Below are 21,308 nucleotides of genomic sequence, written 5' to 3' on the forward strand. Positions count from 1 at the left end.
GGGAGTACTCCTTAAAGGGAAAAAGAAAAACCTCCAGAGGGCTACCAGTTGACAAAAAATAGAGGTTTTACAGTTATTGCCATGTGCTTTACACAGCATGCACTGGGTTTTATTACTTCTTTTCCTCCCAATTTATTGGATCTGTCATATTGGCAAAGCTCTTGAAGCAAGCGTCATTATTCAGCAGCCATCTTGAAATGCTTTCAGGCACTTATTTGGTTAGTTATTTTGAAGCATTATCTTATTTAAATGCAATTTCAGTGTTCACAGTGACAAACTAAAAAGATGTTAAGATTATTTCTCATTGGCCACATAAATCTACACTTATCTTTAACAGTACAGGTGTATATGTGCTTTCAATTAATCCCCACCTTTTGTGGGGATACGTTTCATCAGTGTTAATACTAAGAAACAGTAGTACATTGTAGGAGTACACTTACTGACCACTTTGTTACTAGTTAAAAATGCCTTGTTGGTGCCAGAGTTAAGAGGAGATAAAGAAAAATCAACATGAACTACTAACATAACCACTAATTGACCAAGGTATGCAGAAGAGCATCTCTGTACACACAACACTTTGAGCCTTGAAACTGATGGGCTACAGCAGCAGAAGACCACACCAAGGCCCAATCTGGTTGGCTGTGAACAGGAAACTGAGGCTAGAATTTACACAAGCCCACCAAAATTGGAGAACAGATGATTGAAAAACTTAACCTAGTCTGATTAGTCTCAATTTCTCCTGTGAGATTCAGCAGATGGGGTCAGAATTTGGTGTAAAAACCACTGATACATCCTAACTTGTATAAGTGGTTTTTGGCTTGTGGTGATGGTGTAATGGTGTGGGGGATATTTTTCGGGCTCCTTAGTACCAGTTGAGCATTATTTAGCTGCTGCATGCCAGGTTTCTGACATTAGGTTTAGCTCTCATTCACAATGAACAAAAGCCACTGAGGTTTCAGCCTTTTACTGCAAATGACTTGAAGAAGTGACTCATACTCACATTCCAGAAGCAGTGCTTAGCAGGATGCTGGGACAGGGGAGAGGCAAAAAAAAAAAGAGAATGAGACCTCTCAACCAGTCATAGCTTTGCCCACACATCTGGAACAGCATTCCAGGTTGTTTGAGTTTGCAGTGAAGCCGACAAGCTCAGATGACATTCATTAAGGTGTTTTTTCTTCTCCTTCTTCTTCTTTATTTCCTCTTCCACCACCAACTCAATTTCCCCACTTCCTGCTCCATTTTTTCCAGTATTTTTTTTTTTGGTGCTACATGTTGTGGTTGATTTCTTTAAGTGTTGTTTTGTGGTCTGACCTGCTATGATGCAGTTTTGGCATATGGAAATGATTTATATCCCTGGCAAGTTGTTTGTTTCTACATACCATCTGGTTAAATAAGCACGTCTGGGCTAAATATAGACCCAGAAAAAAATCATGGATGCTTTCATCTGTTTTCTCTCTGTGGAATTTCAAAGCCTGTGCAAAATATTTAAAATAAAGGCCTGTTTAAGAAGTTCACTTGGTGTGTTTTCCCTAAATTGAAGCTGCTGCCATCTTCTTTCTGTTTGACTGAAGGAGATAAATGGCATGTAACAGGGCTGAACAATCTTGGTGAACTCAGTAGTTTCCATCGATGTGCATGTGTTTGTGTGTCTGCAAAGGGACCCTGGAGGGGGTATTGAGATGGCAGACTTCATCCGACAAGAGACTCCACCAGTGGACTGCAGTTCCAGGAACTCCTATATTGGGATGGAGTCTAACCAGCAGGTAAGCAGAGCACTGGCCTGCTGTACACTGTGTTCCATAACTAGCTGAAAATAAAAGGATCCTGATTGTCAAGTCCCTTTGCCCCCTGTATTACTTTCTGCAGACCTTTCATTAGATTTATATTTAATAGCTTGCTGATCTTCAATGTTCCTACCAGCTGTTTATTCAAATCCAAGTTAATACATGTTGCGGCTTATTATGATAACCTTTTAGATTCTAGCTTGTACAGCATATTTTGGACATTTTTCAATCTAAACAATTAACAATTCCAGGTTTCCACAGGAAAGTTGTTACATATGATGGCTGCAGAAAGTGTTGCTGCCAAGTGGGAATACAGTGCAATGTTGCACTCAACTCATGTAATACTGTCTACTGCTATAAAGCAAATCACTAATTGTGTGGCGTTATATTCAAGAGAAGGGAGACAGCAGGGAGTTTATTTCCTATTTACAGCATGGGGAAAGCAATGTGTTTATGCACCAGTATAAGTGCACCGCATCGCAGCTGAGCTTGTTTACATTTCATTGAATGATAAAAGAAATAACCACAGAAGCAGCAGAAGCACTACTTTCCTAACGGTCCCAATAGTGAATTTTGAACAAGGGTTTTCAGAACATGCCTGTTTCTGATATTGCATGTACATACTTTTTCTACAGATTGTCTTATTGTTATCTGTATTGTGCTTCTAGTAAGCAGAGCTATTTAGCAGTGCATGCTAAGATCCATCCATCCATCCATCCATCCATCCATCCATCCATCTTCTTCCGCTTTATCCGAGGCCGGGTCGCGGGGGCAGCAGCCTAAGCGGAGAAGCCCAGACCTCCCTCTCCCCAGCCACCTCCTCCAGCTTATCCGGGGGAACACCAAGGCGTTCCCAGGCCAGCCGAGAGATATAATCTCTCCAGCGTGTCCTGGGTCTGCCCCGGGGCCTCCTCCCAGTGGGACATGCCCGGAACACCTCACCCAGGAGGCGCCCATGAGGCATCCTTGTCAGATGCCCGAACCACCTCAGCTGGCTCCTTTCGATGTGGAGCAGCAGCTGCTCTACTCTGAGCCCCTCCCGGATGGCCAAACTTCTCACCCTATCTCTAAGGGAGAGGCCAGCCATCCTTCGGAGGAAGCTCATTTCTCATTTCTGCCGCTTGTATCCGCAATCTCGTTCTTTCGGTCACTACCCACAGCTCGTGGCCATAGGGTGAGGGTAGGGACGTAGATCGACCGGTAAATTGAGAGCTTCGCTTTTACACTCAACTCTCTCTTCACCACAACAGACCGGTACAGCGTCCGCATCACTGCAGCCACAGCACCAATCCGTCTGTTGATCTCCGGCTCCCTTCTCCCATCACTCGCGAACAAGACCCCGAGATACTTGAACTCCTCCACTTGGGGCAGGAACTCATCCCCGACCCGGAGTGGGCACTCCACCCTTTTGTGGCTGAGGACCATGGCCTCAAATTTGGAGGTGCTGATCCTCATTCTCGCTGCTTCACACTCAGCTGCGAACCGTTCCAGTGCGAGCTGGAGGCCATCACCCGATGAAGCCAACAGAACCACATCATCTGCGAAAAGCAGAGATGAGATTCTGAGGCCACCGAAGTGAAAGCCCTCTAAGAAGGCTGGGTACTCTGAACTGTCACTCGGCGCATAAGCGCAGATGACAGTCAGGACCCAATGACAGTCAGGACCCTGGGGCGCAGGGAACAAACCCTCTCATCCACCGGGAAGAACCCCAACATACAGGCAGCAAGCCGAGGGGATATTAGAATACCCACCCCAGCCCGCGGCCTCTCACCAGGGGCAACTTCAGACTGAGACAGAGTCCAGCCCCTCTCCAGGAGACTGGTTCCAGAGCCCAAGCCATGCGTAGAGGTAAGCCCGACTATGTCTAGCCGGTACCTCTCAACCTCACACACTAACTCAGGCTCCTTCCCCACCAGAGAGGTGACATTCCATGTTCCAATTGCCAGTAGCTGGGGATCAGTCCGCCAGGGCCTCCGCTCCTGGCCGCCGCCCGGCACACAATGCACCCAACCCCTAGGGCGCATCCTGCGGGTGGTGGGCCCGCAGGAGGGTGGGCCCATGTCCCCTTTTCGGGTTGTACCCGGCCAGGCTTCATGGACTAAGGCCCAGCCACCAGACGCTTGCCCTCGGGCACCCTCCCCGATCCTGGCTCCAGGGCGGGCCCCCGGTAACCCTATCCCGGGCAGGGTAAACTGTTCCCTCGATGTTTTCCTCATATGGGTCTTCTGAGCATGCTAAGTTATTTTACTTTTGTTGTTGCTGGACTAGAGGAAGCAACTGTTGGGGTGTGTGTGTGTGTGTGTGTGTGTGTGTGTGTGTGTGTGTGTGTGTGTGTGTGTGTGTGTGTGTGTGTGTGTGTGTGTGTGTGTGCATATGCACTAGAGTGTTTTCCTTAGGAATGATTTATTTCTTTATTTATTTTTTTTACATATTGCTGTCAGGCTGATATCTCCTTTAATATTCAAAGTTCTTTAGCTCCCTTATTCTGTGAGATATATTTAACCTCTGAATCCCCATGGGTGCTGTGTTCTGTGTCTTTGTACTGTATGTCCTTGAGTCTCTAATCAGCCTACACATTCTGCTCAGTTGCTGTGTGGCAAGTTGGAAGACAACCCAAAACTTTTTTTCTTTTGACAGTACACAGCAATTAGCTATTTGTAATACACAAACGGTGTCTTCTTAGAGATGTCATATTCTGTAAAGATCACACCTTGTCAGTTTTCTTGATGAAAATGTTGTTGCAGAAATAAGCCTCTGATATCCTGACCACCTTTCCTTTTGAAAGACAAATAGCTTAACTTATCTTTTCATTCAAATTTCAGATAGCATCTTCACATCGAAGAGCAACAGTTGCCAAAGGTAATATGCCACACAGCTTTCTTCTGTGCCTATTCAACTTAAAAAGAGCAAAAGAGAAAGAAGTGACGTGTTACAAGTAGGGTTGGTTTAAAAAATCCTTTGTATGTAACACTAATGCATGTTCTGACTGTGAAAGAACCACATCCGTAACCATGATTCCCCCCCCCCCCCCCCCCCCCCCCACACACACACACACACACCCAAGCTGCTCAGGAGATGCAGCCTGACTCAGCATTGCTGTGACCTCAACAGTCACACCATGATGAGGCAGCTTTCGACAGGCACTGCTGGCTTTGAAAAAAATGGGAAGGGGGGTTATACATTGTAAGACCCAGCATGGGAGTCATTCTCTGAGAGCACATTATTGAAACACAGAGATGAAGACAACAACTGAACTTGTAGCTGTGCTAGGGGGCCATTGTACTGAGTGTTTGAGTGAGGCGCCTGCGTTGCCTGAATAATTCAGTGAGTCTGTTCGATGCCATTCTAATTAGCTGGCAGTTTGTGATGAGACTAAATGGTCTGAAGTGGGACAAGGGCTCTGCAGGGATTTAGTTTTTTAATCTCCCCTCCCCTTTACTGTACACTTAGACAGTTTGCCACAGACTTCCAGGAAGTTATGGCAACTCCTTTAAAAAAAACCTTAACATTTCCAAGACAAATCCTAACAGTTACATCTTTGTTCAATTGTTATCTTGTGCTGTCATCAGAGCATTCAAAGAATCTATTCAGACTAGCTCATACCTCCATTAAGTGTGGCCTTTCCCCATAAACAATTAGGGAAACCTCCCAGAAAAAGCATTTCTTAGTGCAAGGCAACAGTTTGTATTCATAATGTTCTGTTATGTAGTCTGTAGTTCCCAGTTACGTGTAGGTTTTCAAAGATGATGGTTTTCTTAAAAACTGTTTTTCCTATATTTTCAGGAGATTGTGGAAGGACCTCAGATGACATTAGTTTGACTCTTGTTGAGAGCTGTAGTCATGATCATGGTAAACACACAGTCACATATGCTATTACTATTACTTCTCAGTATTTTCCTCAATGTATATTTTCTTTGTATCCATTTAGATCTGCTCTCAGACACAAAGATGTACTGCCTCGTTCCCAATGATTCCTTCGCCTCCTTGCAGCCGTCAACCTCCTTGTGTCCTTCAGAGCTGTCCAGGGAGCCTGCTGATCTCTGTAACTCTGCTGCTTATCACTTCAGCCTGTCACACTCCTCCTGTGACACGGAGGTAACCTCTCATTCATCCATGCAATCTCAGACCTTCAGGAAGGAGCTCCGTTCTCGAGGTCTGCCACGGACCTCTAGCTCGGCAGGTTCCGCTTTCCCTGACCCGAGTCTGCCAGACTTTGCTCTGTATCCTCCACCCAGAAGAGGTGGCCTTGACCCTGTGCGTGAGCTGGAGACTGCCAGACCACACAGGCCAGGGCTGTGTGACAGAGATGGGGCAGACCCCCTGCACCAGCAGGACCAAGCTGTGCCCTCAACTTCTGGAGTAGAGTGCTACAGACACAAAGAGCAACGCAGGGTTGCTCGCTCAGCCTCTAAGGAAGCAGGGGAGAGTAGCTCGGGACTTTACCAGGTGGAAGGAAGTGGTGGTGGAAAAGCCTCTGGTGGAGGAGCAAAGTCCCAAGGAGGGGAGCGAAGTGCCGATAGCCTGAGGAGTCTGAGTACTCGCAGTAGTGGTTCCACTGAGAGTTACTGCAGTGGCACAGACAGAGACACCAACAGCACTGTCAGCAGCTTCCACAGTGAACAGACCAGCTCTACACATGTGGAGAGCCTGCTGTCACTTTCAGGGGATGAACGTGCACGGGAAACGGGAGAGACAGTATCTGCTCCTGCAGACGACAGGACTTCTAGTATTAGACCTCGAAGTCTCGGTAATCTTCCCTCCAGGGAAGCCAATAAAAACCCACATGCCAATGAGCTGACTGCTAAACAAACTGCGGACACTCAGTCACCTGCAACCCAAGAACTGGTGGAACCTGTCAAGTGTGCCGAAGAGCCTGGCATCAGGACCAGTGCCGATGGCTCAACAGGTGTAGCTGTCACAGAGCAGGAGCAGGTGAAAGACAACGTTCAACCAAACTCAGCTAACATTGTTCAGAGGACTTCTTCTCTATCAGCGGGTCGCAGTGGACGCCGGCGGACTGGAAAGAAAAGAGCAAGCAGCTTTGATGCCAGCCATCACCGGGATTACATCTCTACGCGTGCTATGGCCAAGCCCTGTAGTGCTGTATTCACTGGTGGTGGAGAGGATGACTCCAGTGATCAGAGTGAACTCAGCTGTGCCTCCAGTCTCCGCTCCACCAAGCACCTAAGCACAGACAGCTCATCTAGCACCACCTCCCGCTCCTGCCACTCACCAGAGAGCCACTACAGGGCCCTGAAAGCCAAGCACATTTCAGCCAACGCCTCCTCCTCTTCTTCCACCACAGTAAAACCTGAGACAGGAGTTCGAAACGGAGGGAAGCGGCGTACCTCCCGCCGTACTCCAAGCACAGGCAGTGCCAAAACACATGCCAGAGTGTTGAGCTTAGACAGCGGTACGGCTGCATGCCTTAATGATCCCACCCACCTAGGAGCTCCAGCAGGACCTCGACCTCTTACCACCTCCAAGTCAGATTTGGAAGCCAAAGAAGGGGAAGTCCTGGATGCGGCATCCCTACTGGGTCGGGCCTCCCAGCTGGAATCAGTGACTCGCTCCAGAAACAGTCTGCCCAACCAGGCAGCTTTCGCTGAGCCTCAGGATGCTAATGCTGCTTCCCTACGGGGTATGTACCACACACTGAGCTCCAATGTACTGTACACATTGCATTCTGTGTGGTTTGCATTAGTGATGCATGACTAGTCTACTTTTTATGCTGGCAGACAGAATTAAGGGTTATTAGTCTGGTTTTGTTTTTACCTGCCTTGCAAATTGTTTACATAATCGCTGGTGATGGTTTGGATATGTATTGAACACAGTGAACATTGCTTCGCTGGAAACCTTTAGTCATACTCATGGTTTCTGGCACATGAAACAGGAGCACACTGGTAAAGTTGATCAACTTTAATCTGTTTAGGTGTAGTCGTCCAGCTGCCTCAAAATTGTGTGTGTGTTTGTGTGGGAGTGAGTGCGTGAGACAAGACTGCAGACAAGATGCTGTCTCTCTTGTTCGTTCAGTGTAGCCATGGTAAGTTACCATGGAGTGGCAAGCATAGTGTTCCCTGTGTAGATCAGTTAGCATGATGGCACAGTGTGTGCTTTGTATTGAGGTTAGACAAGCAGCAGCTCTCTTATTAGTGTAAAGCTCAGATAGTATAATAGACATTCCATACTCCACATTCTTCAAATTTGCAACCTGATCTCACATTTGCTCTGTCTGGGTTCTTATTTTTTGGCTTCTGGAGTGTACACCTCGTGGGATTGGATACAGTATTGGAGGCAGGATATGCCAGGGCATATGACTGGTTGGCTAGAAACATGTCATAACTTCACTATACACTGTTATATCACAGTCAGTCGAGGGATATTTATTGGTGTTATAATATAAGTCCGTGACTGCACTTGAAGTTATCAGTGGTGGTTTTTAGTGGAGATTTGGCCGATTTGGAAGAAGCCGATGAATTCAAACCCTACCTCTGTGACAAGCTTAAGTACTTTTTCAGTGAATAAGTTGTGCATTATTTATCATGCAAACAAAAGGCCACATTGGCTCATCTTGATACACTGGGTGGTTTTGCTGCTGCAGCACTCCTTGTTGACTTGCACCCAATGCTAACTAAATTTAGTAGGAGATACTTAAGTTTAGCTAGGAGCTGCTGTGTCATTTTGTTGCTTTTATTGCCCTTATCTGTTTGGCATACTTTTTTAGTCTTTCACCCATCGACCCTTGGAGTGTTTTATCTGATGGAGCATAAGACGTAAACAGGCTGTGCCTACTTAGCGGATGTGCTAACTTTAGCTAAAAGGAGCTGCTGGTCATAACAGATCAAGTAGCGCCGTAAAAGCAAAATTCATTGTTTCTGCCATCATCCTGCCTCCAGTTCCACATGACCAGAGCATGTGCTTGTCAGCAGAATTCATCAGATATGGTTTAAATACTGCACCTCCATCTTTAAAATATTTCACATTTTGGTATATATTGGGGAATATTTTCTTGTACCTTTTATTGTGACAATAAAGGTGTAGGAAGACAATTTGTTTAGAGAGTAAGATGCAGGATATGCATACCAGGTTCATTTTTCAGTGACTATGTCATTAATTTGTGTTTCGGTGTTGCTCTGTAACCGTTTTAAAATGTACCTGAAAGCAGCCATAACACACGGAAAAATCATGTCCTCGTGTCCACATAAAGCTCTCATAAAGAGAGGAAACTTATCCATTCTAACTGGCCAATGATGTCTCTCATCACGACAGCCCCAGGAAGTGAGGAGACGGTCATATTTCGCCGCGAACGTAGCACATTTCGTCGGCAGGCTGTGCGGCGGCGACACAACGCAGGGAGTAACCCCACCCCACCCACCTCCATCATTGGATCTCCTCTCAGGTACGCCGTGAATGGAGCAGGGGGTCGTTTCTATTGTTGTGTTGCCTGGTATGAGCATGTTACCAGGTGGCGCTCTTTCCTGTGCCACATCACCACCAATTTCGGTCTTCTGCTGTGCATGACATCAAACGGGACATCATTTATGACTGGACTGGTTTCTCCACTCTGCATGTGGTTTCTTTGGTCCTCCTTTTCTCAAGACTTCTCTCTTCCTCCTGTTGTCATCCCATCCAATCTTTTAAATTCCACTTGGAGTCCTTACAAATTCAAAGGCACAAGGCCACAAGATCTGACTAATCTACTTGGCTGACACGCCGTCTCCTCTCAGATGTGCGCATGATTTGTTAAGCAATACAGGCGCCCCGCTGTATCACATTGCTCTGCCCTTCAGAAAGAACTTTCTGTGCAGAGAGAGACTGATTATACTGATCATTAAAAAGCCACAGGTTAGGTCTGCAGTCTTTCCTGACATGATAAAATAATAATATGTGACGATAGAATGTTTTTATTTTGTTTGTTTATTATCTGTGATACTCCCAGTTGCTCTTCTCTAGATTTTAAGAGCCCAGTTTTGACAGTTTTTCAGCACACTGGACAAAGATGTTTTAATGTCCCCACCTTTTTCTTTTAAATTCAAGCTCTTTTTAAAAAAAAAAAAAATGCCTTTATGTAATTTAATTCCAATGTTGTGGCTTGTCCCGATCACATCCCTGATGCAACATTTTATTCATTTTATTACATGGGCAAATCACATCTTTACACAAGTTTAGTAAGTGTCAAACTCAGCAGGTCTCTAGCACCCTTTATATTAGATCAGAGTACTGTCTGGAGTGTATTAATCTTTTCTGTGCTCCATGCTTCCCTGCAGAATACTACAAATGAACCGTTACTCCTCGGTTTGTAGAATGATTAAAAGGAAGAAAACCACTCAGAGATGTAAAGTAGCAGTTGTGTCGATGCTCAAAGAAAAAATATGTTAATCTTCCACTGATATATTTCTGTGGATGCACATCAGGTTCCTCCGAGGTCTCTTTAAACCCCCTCCCATTTACTTGTGCTCTAGGCAAAGCTCTGTTTTCTTTAATCTATCTTACAAGGTCACGTTGCTAAATGCTGAGCCTTAAGCAACAAAAGCAAGCGTGCAGCCTGCCAGGGGTCAATAAACTTGCAAAATCATTCCCTCTTTCACTGATTCCTCCACCCTTCACTGTCCCTTCACTCCCAGCACATTTTTACTTTATGTACTTATGCTGCACTAGACACCTTTGCCTTCTCAGGTAGTTTTCTTAATCCAACATTATAAGGGAAAGCAATTGAGTTTATTATTTTGATGAAAATCCTCTGAATTGTCTGCATTCATTAGTCTGATTTCTGTTGTTGTAATCAGAGGCCTGAATTTATCAGCTTCATTAAGGATAATCTCCATCTAAAGTTTGACAGGACATTCACGTCTTAGTAGATTTTTTTTCCTAAGAAGAATTAAAAGAATGGAGTTAGGTACACAGCTTTATAAATGATTGTAACTTGAGAAACAATAAGAAATAACTTCTTCATTCACAAGTCTAAACCATGTCTGACACCATCACAAAAAACGATTATTGTGTGAGGAGCAAAAATTAGTCTGTAGCCTCCGCATCAAATCCCACCATTTCAAAACTACACGTCATATCCTGCTCACCTTTTGACGTTATGTGCCAGCAATACCAACCCCTTGGACTCCACCACTCATTTCCTCCCCTTCTTCCCTTCTCCTCCCAACAGTCTTCAGGAGGCTCTCAACCAGGCCTCCCAGCCTTCTACTTCCCAGGTGAAAAGTCAGCCATCCAGAACCTCGTCCCAGGTTACAGTGCTGAGCGCTAGCGCGTCCCTGCTGGCCAGGAATGGAAGCGCACACCTGGAGGGTTCTCAGGACAAGGCCTCAACTGTTGGTGCCACCAGCTTGCAGGAGGACTTCGGTAGGGAGTTCATGAACAGAGCTGAGCAGTTAGGAAAGAATTTCTTTGGGGAGAGGTGACAGATCTGGTCATTTTTGTCATAAGACCTATATTTTGTGGTATTTTCCTCATGCTTGATTAGAAAGCTGCTGCTTGATATTTTGGATTTGCTCAAAGAGTTGTCGCAGATATGACCATGGCCATCAGTCATAGCAGTGCACTATTTTCCACAGTCGGTGGACTGTTGTAATCAGTCAAAGCCTGGCACCATTATCCATGCTCCATTTATCTCTGTGATATTGTGGTCTGTAGCTAATACTTGACCTTACTTGGATATTAATGTTACCTTATGGTCACATCATAGCACATACCCCAATGCTGACAGCACTGTAACAGATTGGTATAGATGTCTATACGTAAGCATGTCTATTTAAACACTTACATCAAGGAAAAGAAGGGGTTGTGTAGGGGCTGCCATGCACTCTTCACCAGAACCAGTGATGAATGGATTATTACTCCTGCTCATAATTGAACTAGAAGCAGATTACTTTTGTGACATGCTGCATGGTTTGTGTGTGTGTGTGTGTGTGTGTGTGTGTGTGTACACTTGTCCCGTTGTCTTGTCTGTATAGGACAGACTGAGAGTGGTCTGATGCAGGTTTTTATGTACTCTAGATGTGAAGGTGATTCAAAGAATACTCAAGTGAAGATGTGGTTTTTGGAACATCTGTGAACAACTAGATGAAGTATATTATCTTTCGAAATTTTTCAGAAAATTTCATCATGCCATGTCCTCCTGAGATCCCGCCTATTCGTTATGTTCTCTGTAGTGGACTAAAAAAAAAAGTTAAACTGAGAGATTTTTCTTTAACTTGGTTCCCAGGAGGATATGCGTTGCACAAACGGTCAGGTCCTTAACAGAAAGGACTTCAATAGAAATGGGTTGTAACAAATTCCTGAAAGTGATTTTTTTTTTTTTTTTTTTTTGTCTTGCTGGAATCCTAATTTCTATCACTGAGAGTCAGAAAATGTACGTAAAATATTTTAAATGTCTAGCTAGGCTTTTTTTTTTATTTTTTTTTTATTGCGTTTTCCCCACACTTTTAATACCCATTACATTCAGTGGATTCATACTGGAGGGTTTGGATTTGATAGAAAGGCTTAGTACATCTGTAATTTTTGGGTGGTGTTTTGTACCTCATCACAAAAAAGTGCAGTAAAACTACTCTGAAGCAACAGACATGTATTAGGAAAAATCTGACCACTTGTCAAGACTGAGCAGGAAATGAGTGACTTGCCTACAGCCACTGGGAGGAGGCACTTTCACTGCATAATCACATTAGCTCAGATGAATACAGCAATATTGTCAAATCCATCTAATTCTCCACATATAAACATGTAATTTAATGAAATTACTCCCACAGACGACGCCACTCTGTGCTTGTGATTTCCATGGACTGACTCTGCGTCTCTTTCTTTTTGTTGTGTGCCTCCAGGAAAGCTCACTCCCTCTTTATATGAGGCTGGCGGATGTGATATGTCGCTGGTCAATTTTGAACCTGCAACCAGACGAGCCTCCAATAACATATGGTTAGTATCAGAATGATCACCTGATTTGTGTAGTGGGTTTTTAGACGACGGGATACAAACCCTGAGCTTTTTGTGTTTTTAATCAGGAGGTAGCAGTTTTCTCTAAAGAGCTGCGAAATGATTGGTTAAACGAAAGCATCTACCAGTACCTCTAAGGTTTCTCGTGGGTGGATTCTGTTACCTTTTCTTCTGTACCATGCTAGACCTTTTTCCCTGGTTTCCATTGTTATAAAATACAAGAACTTTCTGATGGCAGTAGCTTCACATTTAACAAAATGCCACTGAAAGAGAAGAAGTCTTAATCTTCTCATTAAGCTTTGAAGGATTTAAACACCATAACACATGCCCTGATGATTTTTGCTTGGTCAGCATTTTTTGAGTTTTGAAATCGGATCACTTACCTTGATTTAAATTGAAATAAATACATTACTAACTTTGTCAAGTTAGCTTGCTGACCTTTTCTTGATTGTAGTGTTTTGCTAGTCGCTGCAGTGAGTTCGTCATGTCTCCAACGGTTATTTTTAATGGAACCCTAGCTTAAAAGGAAAACATGACTGTACAGTACAAAAACACAGCAAATTGCCTATTGGCTATTTAGTTTGAGGTCATCAGGAAATGAATCATGGTTTAATACAGTAATTGCAGCAGATGCTTTTCTTTCATCAGTGTTCTCATTTTCTTTATACCCCGCAGGGATACGGACTCCCACCTCTCCAGTTCTACCTCAGTTCGCTTTTACCCTCATGACCTGGTGTGTACCCAACCAGTGAGCTCCTTTTGGCATGTATGTTTGTGAAAAAAAAGGAGACTTTCACATCTCAAATGTCTACTTGACCAGTTTAAAATGGTTTTACGTGGTTATACAGTACTGTGCAAAACTCTCAAGCCACCTATCGTTTCTTTGTTTTGCTCAGGAAATGGGGAATAGGTGAAGCAATTTACAATTTGATACATGTGTGCAAATTCAGTACATAAGAAGAAAAAAAAACTGTTTACGTAATTCTAACAACCCTTAGGCAAGTATGTATCTGAGAAGGTTTCACCAAACAGTCCATGAATGAAAGGACAGATACATCTGTTAAATCTTTTCTCAGGTCTCAGCTGGAGTTTTTCTTATTTCCTAAAGACTTTGAGATAGTGTTCATCTGCTGTTAGTTGTTTTTAACCCTGCCACTTCTTTTCTTTGTCATTCCCTTTGCAGTTTTCATTATTAAAAAAATTTTTTTTAGGACACTTACCAGATTTTCAGCAAATAGCTCTTTAGGACTCACCCTGTTGTTGCAAAAAAGTATTTTCTGTCTGTTAAACTATTTAACTAAAGAAACCGGAACAAACTGTATATTTTGCAACAGGCAGGTGTCTCAAGGTACACTTTAAAATTGGCTCTTTGCTAAGTTGTTTGTTATGTGTAGACACAACACTGCTTTAACCTTTGAGATTGGTGCCTTTTTATGTAAGCCTAAAAGTTATTGCTAAAGAAGACTTAAAAGGTCTGGCTCTTTGAGAGCCAAACATAAAGACACAGGGGAAGGGTGGCTACAGACTTTTGCAAAGTACTGTATGTGCTCTGCTTCTTTTGCCAATATGCAACAAAGATGTCTTCAGTGGTGTTGTCTAACCAAGTATGCAACAAGGGCTCATAGGGTTTGAAGAGTGAACGGGATGTGATGGTGCAAGCTTTGACCTGTGTCAAAATCAAATATTTAATTGTACTAAAAGAAAATGTTTAATGCTGTTAAAGCTTTATTATTACTCCTATATGATCTCTTTATCTTGTTGTAATGTAATCAATTTCTTCTTTATTCCAAATCATGTCTTTTGGACATTTGTCTGATTGTGGGATAGATCTCCCTCCCTCAGATCCGTTTGAACCGTCTGCTGACTATGGACCCAGAGCTGCTGGAACAGCAGGACGGAGATCTGAGTCCGGAGCTTCAGGATGCACCACTGGGACAAGAGGATCCTGCGGGCTCTGCTGCAGCTGGGAAAGCGAAGCAGTACTACCGTCTGTGGCTTCTCCCCTACCTGTGGGTCGGCCTGCACTTTGACCGACTTACCCTGCTGGCGCTGTTCGACAGGTAGGGCTTCACATCAGGTCATTTCCATCTGCTTCAGCTTTATTTTTACAAAGCACCATTGGTGACCTCAATGCAAATTTTAAATTCGGTGTGTCACGTGCATACTTCATCACAATTTAGTCGGACTCAAAAATACTGAATGTTGGACTTGTCTAGAACTTTTCTACTAGAAAACCGGTTTGTTTTTTAGATAAATTAGATTATTTAGAAAATTGATATTTCTTTTTATGAAATGTCTGCCTATCACAGCATGAGCCATTTATTTAATCAGTTCCAATTAAATTAAAAAGCAGGCCAAGTGGGTTGCAGCAGTGTCTGACTAATGAACGAAAAGAGATCCCCTAGTTTGAGACTGACATTTCTCCCAGAGCATTCGGCTCCTTAAGAACTACCTAACTGTATTTCAAGCACATACTAGAGATGGCACGATACCACTTTTTTATGTCCGATACCGATACCGATGTCATAAATTTGGATATCTGCCGATACCGATATGAATCCGATATAGTGTTTTTTAATCAACAAAACTGTTTTTTAAAATATCTTGCTGCATTTTGCAAGTCTGCAAGTTCATACTCAAGTTTAAAACAACAACTACACTAAAGCTATTCTGTTATACCTGTATACAAAAAAAATATTTCATAGTTCAGCAATACTGATCAATCTAATAAACTTAAACCTACACCATCCTCCCTATTCTGGTATTTTAAAGAGTACTTAGCGTAAATATTAAGCAACCTAACTAATAGGGTTCCAACTCCCAGCAACAACAAAAATAAATAAATAAAAAATAGGGAACCACCCCTCACGCTCCACCTCATGATGCTTAATCGACGTAATCAACCTTAATTTGATGCAGTGTGAAAAAAAAAATGCACAGAAATCAATTATTTTTCAAGAAATATTAAATAGATTCAACATCTTTCTTCAACAAAATTGCAGACTGCACAGATGGTACCTTCCCAAAGGAAAAAGTACTATAGCTTACTAGGGTATATATATTAGACTTAATAGTCACTATATACAGTAATTGACTTCTATTCATTTTACATCAAATTAAAACTTTGTGTGTCAGATTATTATTTATTAAAAGCTCGACATTTTAAATGAGAATAAGAAAGAAAAGTATGTCTTTGTGCCCCCTTTTCCCAGTTAATGCCCTATCGGCCCCCCTGGCTAAACTTTGCTAGATCCGCCCCTGCACAGTTACCAGCGTCAGCTACGTAGAAAACGATCCTGGTGTAGAAAGTAATATTAAATAAATTCTAACAACAGCTTATCAAGCTTAAACGTGCTGCTGTTGTTCAGCCGCTGGTTTCCTCTTTCTGGTGCAAAGTGGGCCAAAAACAAAGACGGACTCGCGACAGAAAAGCCGATCAGCTGATCATTTAAGCAGTTTCACGATTGAAGTAGCAGCCGGAGAGCGAGAGGCAGTCGCTCGTTAAGCTTAACGCAGGAATGCTTTACAAACATTCAGAGATGGACTTACACACTTGCTTTACTTCTCTCGGGGATAACTTTGTCGGAGATGAAATGCCAGGTTGCTAGCGAAGCTCCAAATGCTATCCAGACCACAGGTCCCGCATGCCACAGCCGCTCTATCACGTGATGCATACTGCTCCGACATGCTAACGTTCTGAGGTGAGTTACGGCGTGTTGCAAGTTTTGTGAGGTGCTTTCGTGATATTTAATGGATCGGATTACATTTTTTATTTTTCTCCGATATCCGATCCAGTAATTTAGGTCAGTATCGGACCGATACCGATACTAATATCGGATCGGTCCATCTCTAGCACATACATGTATAAATTTTCCTTAAATGTCACCCATTGCAGGATATTTTGTGCCTGCTTTTGAAGAATAAAGTGAAATTCAATAGAAATAATTTTTGATGTTACTTTGCTTTATAAGTGTATACCTGAAATTGTCTCAGCTTGCAAAAACATCTATCTGTGCATTATTAGCTGAGGTTTACTAGTCCAAAATACAAAAAAACAGGCCTTTATTTAAATCACACAAGAAGCCTTTAATTGAAACAAACAAACAAAACTACAATCTGCTCTCCATTGTCCAGTCAGAATTACAGCATTACATTCACTACTCAAAGAGATCAACAGGTTAGCTTGTGTTTTACGGTTAAGCAGAGTATTGCACCTACCACACCTGTTTCCACTAAGACAGGGATGACCTTTGCTAATTTAATGCAAAGGTAAATGAAACACAGCATGTGCAAACAAACTGTAAAAATGTCTGAACAAGCTTGGAGTGAATCATTATGGTCATAGCATAAGCTTTGCTAAAGCACACCCAGATCCTCACCGACATGACCTCTCAGGCTGCTACACCTCATGTAACAATTTTAGATCAGAGTTTTTACTTAATAATAGAGATGGCAAGATACCAATATCATAAATTTGGATATCTCCTGATACTGATATGAATCTGTTATAGTCTATTTTTTTAACTGTTTGTTTGTTTTTATGTGTTGCTGCATTTTGTATTAGTTCATATACAAATTTAAGAGGACAAAGCAGTAAAGCTATTCTAGCTAAAGCTATTATACTTGAATGCAAGAAATACACTGCACCCAAAATATATCTCAGTCCAGCAATACTGATCTTTTTATTTAAACTTTAGCACCATTTATCTGTCACCGGCATCCAAACATCCATCCTGAAAGTGGGCAGCTTTATGCAGAACTTTAAATCTAAGTATATAAAGTAATATTCAAGAAATTAAAAGTGCAAATTTCAAAAACCCTTTTGGTTCTGAAAAACAAATGAAGTGCACTATTAGCAGACAAAGGCAGTAGCTGCCCAAACCCTAAAAAAACAACTAAAAAACATTCTTGTAATAACGCATTTGTTATTGTACAGTACCATTGTACAGTCAGACTTAGCAATGACATCGGACAGACGTCCGAGCTCCAGATATTGGTTGTTAAGCTTAACATGGGAATGCTTTCCAAACATTCAGAGATGAACTTTTTTTTTAAGTTGATCTCGCACACGCTAGCCACGAAATCACGTGACGCACACTCCTCCGTCGTGCTAAGGTCATGACCTGGGTTATACCATGTCGCAAGTTTTGTGAGGCGCTTTTGTGATATTTAATGGATTGGGTTATTTATTTATTTTTTATTTCTCCCCGATATCCGATCCAGTAAATTAGGTCATTACTGGGCCGATACTGTATATCAGATCGTTCAATCCCTGCTTATTAACAGTGCTTTTGTTGTGAAACATTTTGTAGCAACAGCTTGGTGGGATCGCTTTGTTTGTTTTGTTTGCCGTAATTTTTAATTTGTGTTGATTACATTGGCTTTATACTGCTGTCAGCTTTTGTTGTGAACATTTTAGGATGTTAGATATTAAGTTTCTGTCGTAAGCATTTTTGTTTAGCAGTTTCCTGCAAAAGTCTTGTCTTCAAATAGTAAACTCAAAAGCTGTTATGGTAATCGACAGTACTGTGCTAAAGTCCTGAGCCAAAGTCCTGAGCCACACCTTATTTCTTTATATTTTGTTTCCAAAGTTGAATTGAGGAATAGTTCTCCAGGCTTTCTGAAGGTCGTTCAAAGTTTTTCTTTGGACATGGGATCCTTTTCACTTCACGTTTTTATTTTTATTTTTTAAAGCCAATTAACATTGACCTCTGAATCATTCAAGCATTGTGTGTGTTTACATAACAGAGAACAAATTTTAAATTGTCTTTTGGTACTTTGTTATTAGCAGTCTGTATCAAAAACACACGATTTCTTCCCTTGTCTTTAGTTAAATCTATGCAAAATGTCAAATACAGCACAGATTACAGGCATAAATTTGTATTTTTGCACCAAAAAGGGGATCGGCCAAAAAGTAACATGTCTCAGCATGGTGTGCAGTGTAGCCCTGAGAAATTTGAGAAAACAAATTGTACAATTTGAGGACGAAAGTAAAAACTAAGAGGCCTTCCTGCGATAAAGATGATATTTGACGACAATCCCATTCCCTAATGACAAGTTATGACACCTCAATATCTATCAATGAAGACTATGTTTGAAGTTTTTCCCAAGTGTAGCTGTAGTAAGCTGTACAGGCAGAGATCACCCTCAGTAACCCATTGATTATGTTCTGGAAGGAGGCCAGACAGAAATGGCTCTGATCAGAAAAGAGAAGAAAGGGTTAACCTTGATTAGCTTTTGGCAGCAGCTTCATTTTTCATCATGACAATTATCCCAAACATACTGCCAGGGCACTAAAAGCATACCTGGATGGAAAAACACACAATGCAACACCTTTGGTCATGGACTGGCTTCCCCAGAACCCAGACCTTAAGAATGCATGCCTAAGAGAGTTTTTGTTCTTTTTCTTTCTTCTTCAAAAACAGGATAGCTCAGGACTTTTGCACAGCACTGTTGTCAATTCTGTTTCTGTTTCTGGATCCAGCAAGAACATCAGCCACATTGTTAAGTCTTTGAAAATAAAATCATTCATCTTGCTTGGGGATTTGGAGTCTCTGCTTTCTATCACTTGCCTGCAATTATCTCTATGTGGGAGTTACTCAGTCAGACTTGTCTAGCTGTAAGCTTCTCAACAGCAGCAAGAAGAATAACCACAGTTGGCAGTGAAAGAATTGATTTATGATTTGTTGTTTTTTAAAGCACCACGTGGATCTCTGCAGTCAATATTATCCTCCTAAGTCGCTCCAGTTTGCTGACCCATCACCACATGCTGCCAGTTTAAATGGAGAGCTGTTGACATTATTTATTTGTTGATCCCAGTCTTTGGAACAGTTTTTTTTCTTCTCTGTTAAATCTTCCAAATAATTTTTGAATTGACTTTTTCCCAATTGTTACAGGAACCGTGAGGTTTTAGAGAATGTGTTGGCAGTGGTGCTGGCTGTCCTTGTGGCCTTTCTGGGTTCCGTGCTGCTGGTTCACGGCTTCTTCACTGATATCTGGGTCTTTCAGTTCTGCCTCGTCATTGCAAGCTGCCAGTATTCCTTACTAAAGGTGAGTAGCTGGGTGTACAGGACTCAACCTTAAAGTGCAACAGAGGAGCACTGCTGCAAAGAAGCAGTTTAAAAGCTGCAAAATGTGTTAGGCATGCCTGCAGAGGTTTGTTATGCCTTTAAGGGAATAGCTGGTGCAAAAATAAAAATGATTTATTTCTTTACTTAGGAGAGTTTGTAATAACATGTTCGTACGAGGTATGTCAACATTATCATTTTAATTGTGCCTTTCTTTATCGACAGAGTGTTCAACCAGACTCCTCTTCCCCTCGTCATGTAAGTATGTCATTTGCAAATCATTAGAACAGGGAGACTTATTGAGAAATGACATCAAAACAAGATATTAAATGGATTTTATATAAGAAGTAGAAAAAGTAGAAAGTCAGTAGTACTTTGAAGCTCTGTAGTTATTATTCAGCAGCTTTTTGTTGCTTTGTTGTGGTCCTGAAAGTTGATGCTGCTCCACCCCCACCCCCCACCCCTTCCTTATGAGCCTGGGTGTTCCTCCCTCCCTTGTGTCAGTGGCCTGCTCTGAAACGGCGTCTTTTATTAATGCAGCTCATACTCAGCTGCAGGCACAAGCTTTAAATAGCTGGTCAGAGTTTAGACCACAGCTCACTCTCTTACTCTTTGTCTCTGTCTCTCTCTCTCTCTCTCTCTCTTTCCCCCTGGGTGTCCTCTCATCTCACCTCAAGGACTTTATTCCTTCCCATTTCTCGACATTTCGGGGTGGGGAGATAAAAAAAAAAAAGTCTTTTTAATCTGATTGGTGGTGCGTGAGCTGTCGCTGCCTCCCAGAGTAGAAAAGCAGGACATCTTATAGCCTCTTGGGTTGCAACCTGCACGCTGCAGATATGCATCCTCCTTCTCCTGTGAAACCTTACACTTGATACTATTTCTGTTTATACCTGTGTCACTCTCCATGGGGCTGATATAACACTGATGCCTTTAAAGAACGATTGTTAGAATGATTGTTGTATTACACTTGGCAGTTACTGTTTTTTGCTGTTATCCAAGGTTTAAAACAAGTACGCACGCTAGCATTATGGCTTTTTATCTTGCTTAATAAATACTATGACAACAGACAATTGTTATTTAGAAAGAAAAATGTAAAACATTAGGATTTCTCTCCTTTTTTTCTTATTTTAATACACAGGGTATGTCTTACTGAGCTATATTGAACCACAAAAAAAATGTTTCTTTAATGATCCATTTGTATCCTCATACCCTTGTCCCTGCAGGGCCATAATCGTATCATAGCATACAGCCGGCCTGTCTATTTCTGCCTGTGCTGTGGCCTCATTTGGCTTCTCCACTACAGCAGCCTGCGGACCACTTCCTCTCGCTTCACCCTGTATGGAGTCGCACTCACCAGCTCCCTGGTGCTCACCTCTGCCAGGGACCTCGTCATAGGTGAGTACACTACCTTGTTACTTCTTTGTACTCTGTGAATAACAATCAGTGTTTAAAGGAAAGTCAAAGAGAAACATGCCAAAATGCTAAATCCTGGATGTTTTAGAAGTGATTTAATGAA

The 21,308-nt window shown here is 42.3% G+C and overlaps 1 protein-coding gene across 9 annotated transcripts in view; it reads left to right on the forward strand.

Annotated features, from left to right (window-relative positions):
- Window positions 1-21,308, forward strand: part of pcnx1 (pecanex 1) — a 37,488-nt gene that overhangs the window by 4,506 nt on the left and 11,674 nt on the right. For 3 of the 9 annotated variants that reach the window (XM_086273686.1, XM_086273684.1, XM_086273687.1), the window contains exons 3-14: window positions 1,658-1,763; window positions 4,607-4,643; window positions 5,568-5,633; window positions 5,713-7,425; window positions 9,054-9,183; window positions 10,945-11,138; window positions 12,614-12,707; window positions 13,401-13,458; window positions 14,553-14,785; window positions 19,622-19,775; window positions 20,018-20,050; window positions 21,016-21,187. In XM_086273686.1, coding sequence (XP_086129812.1) covers window positions 1,658-1,763; window positions 4,607-4,643; window positions 5,568-5,633; window positions 5,713-7,425; window positions 9,054-9,183; window positions 10,945-11,138; window positions 12,614-12,707; window positions 13,401-13,458; window positions 14,553-14,785; window positions 19,622-19,775; window positions 20,018-20,050; window positions 21,016-21,187 — 2,990 coding nt within the window. Of the gene's footprint in view, window positions 1-1,657; window positions 1,764-4,606; window positions 4,644-5,567; window positions 5,634-5,712; window positions 7,426-9,053; window positions 9,184-10,944; window positions 11,139-12,613; window positions 12,708-13,400; window positions 13,492-14,552; window positions 14,786-19,621; window positions 19,776-20,017; window positions 20,051-21,015; window positions 21,188-21,308 lie in introns of all 9 variants that reach the window. The other 6 variants (XM_086273681.1, XM_086273682.1, XM_086273683.1 and 3 more) reach the window with 5 other exon arrangements.

Source organism: Aulonocara sp. 'chitande type north' Nkhata Bay, linkage group LG19 (genome assembly GCF_057382095.1).
Source record: "Aulonocara sp. 'chitande type north' Nkhata Bay isolate Kocher_YH1m ecotype deep benthic linkage group LG19, A_spYH_male_GT1.1, whole genome shotgun sequence".
NCBI lineage: Eukaryota > Metazoa > Chordata > Actinopteri > Cichliformes > Cichlidae > Aulonocara > Aulonocara sp. 'chitande type north' Nkhata Bay.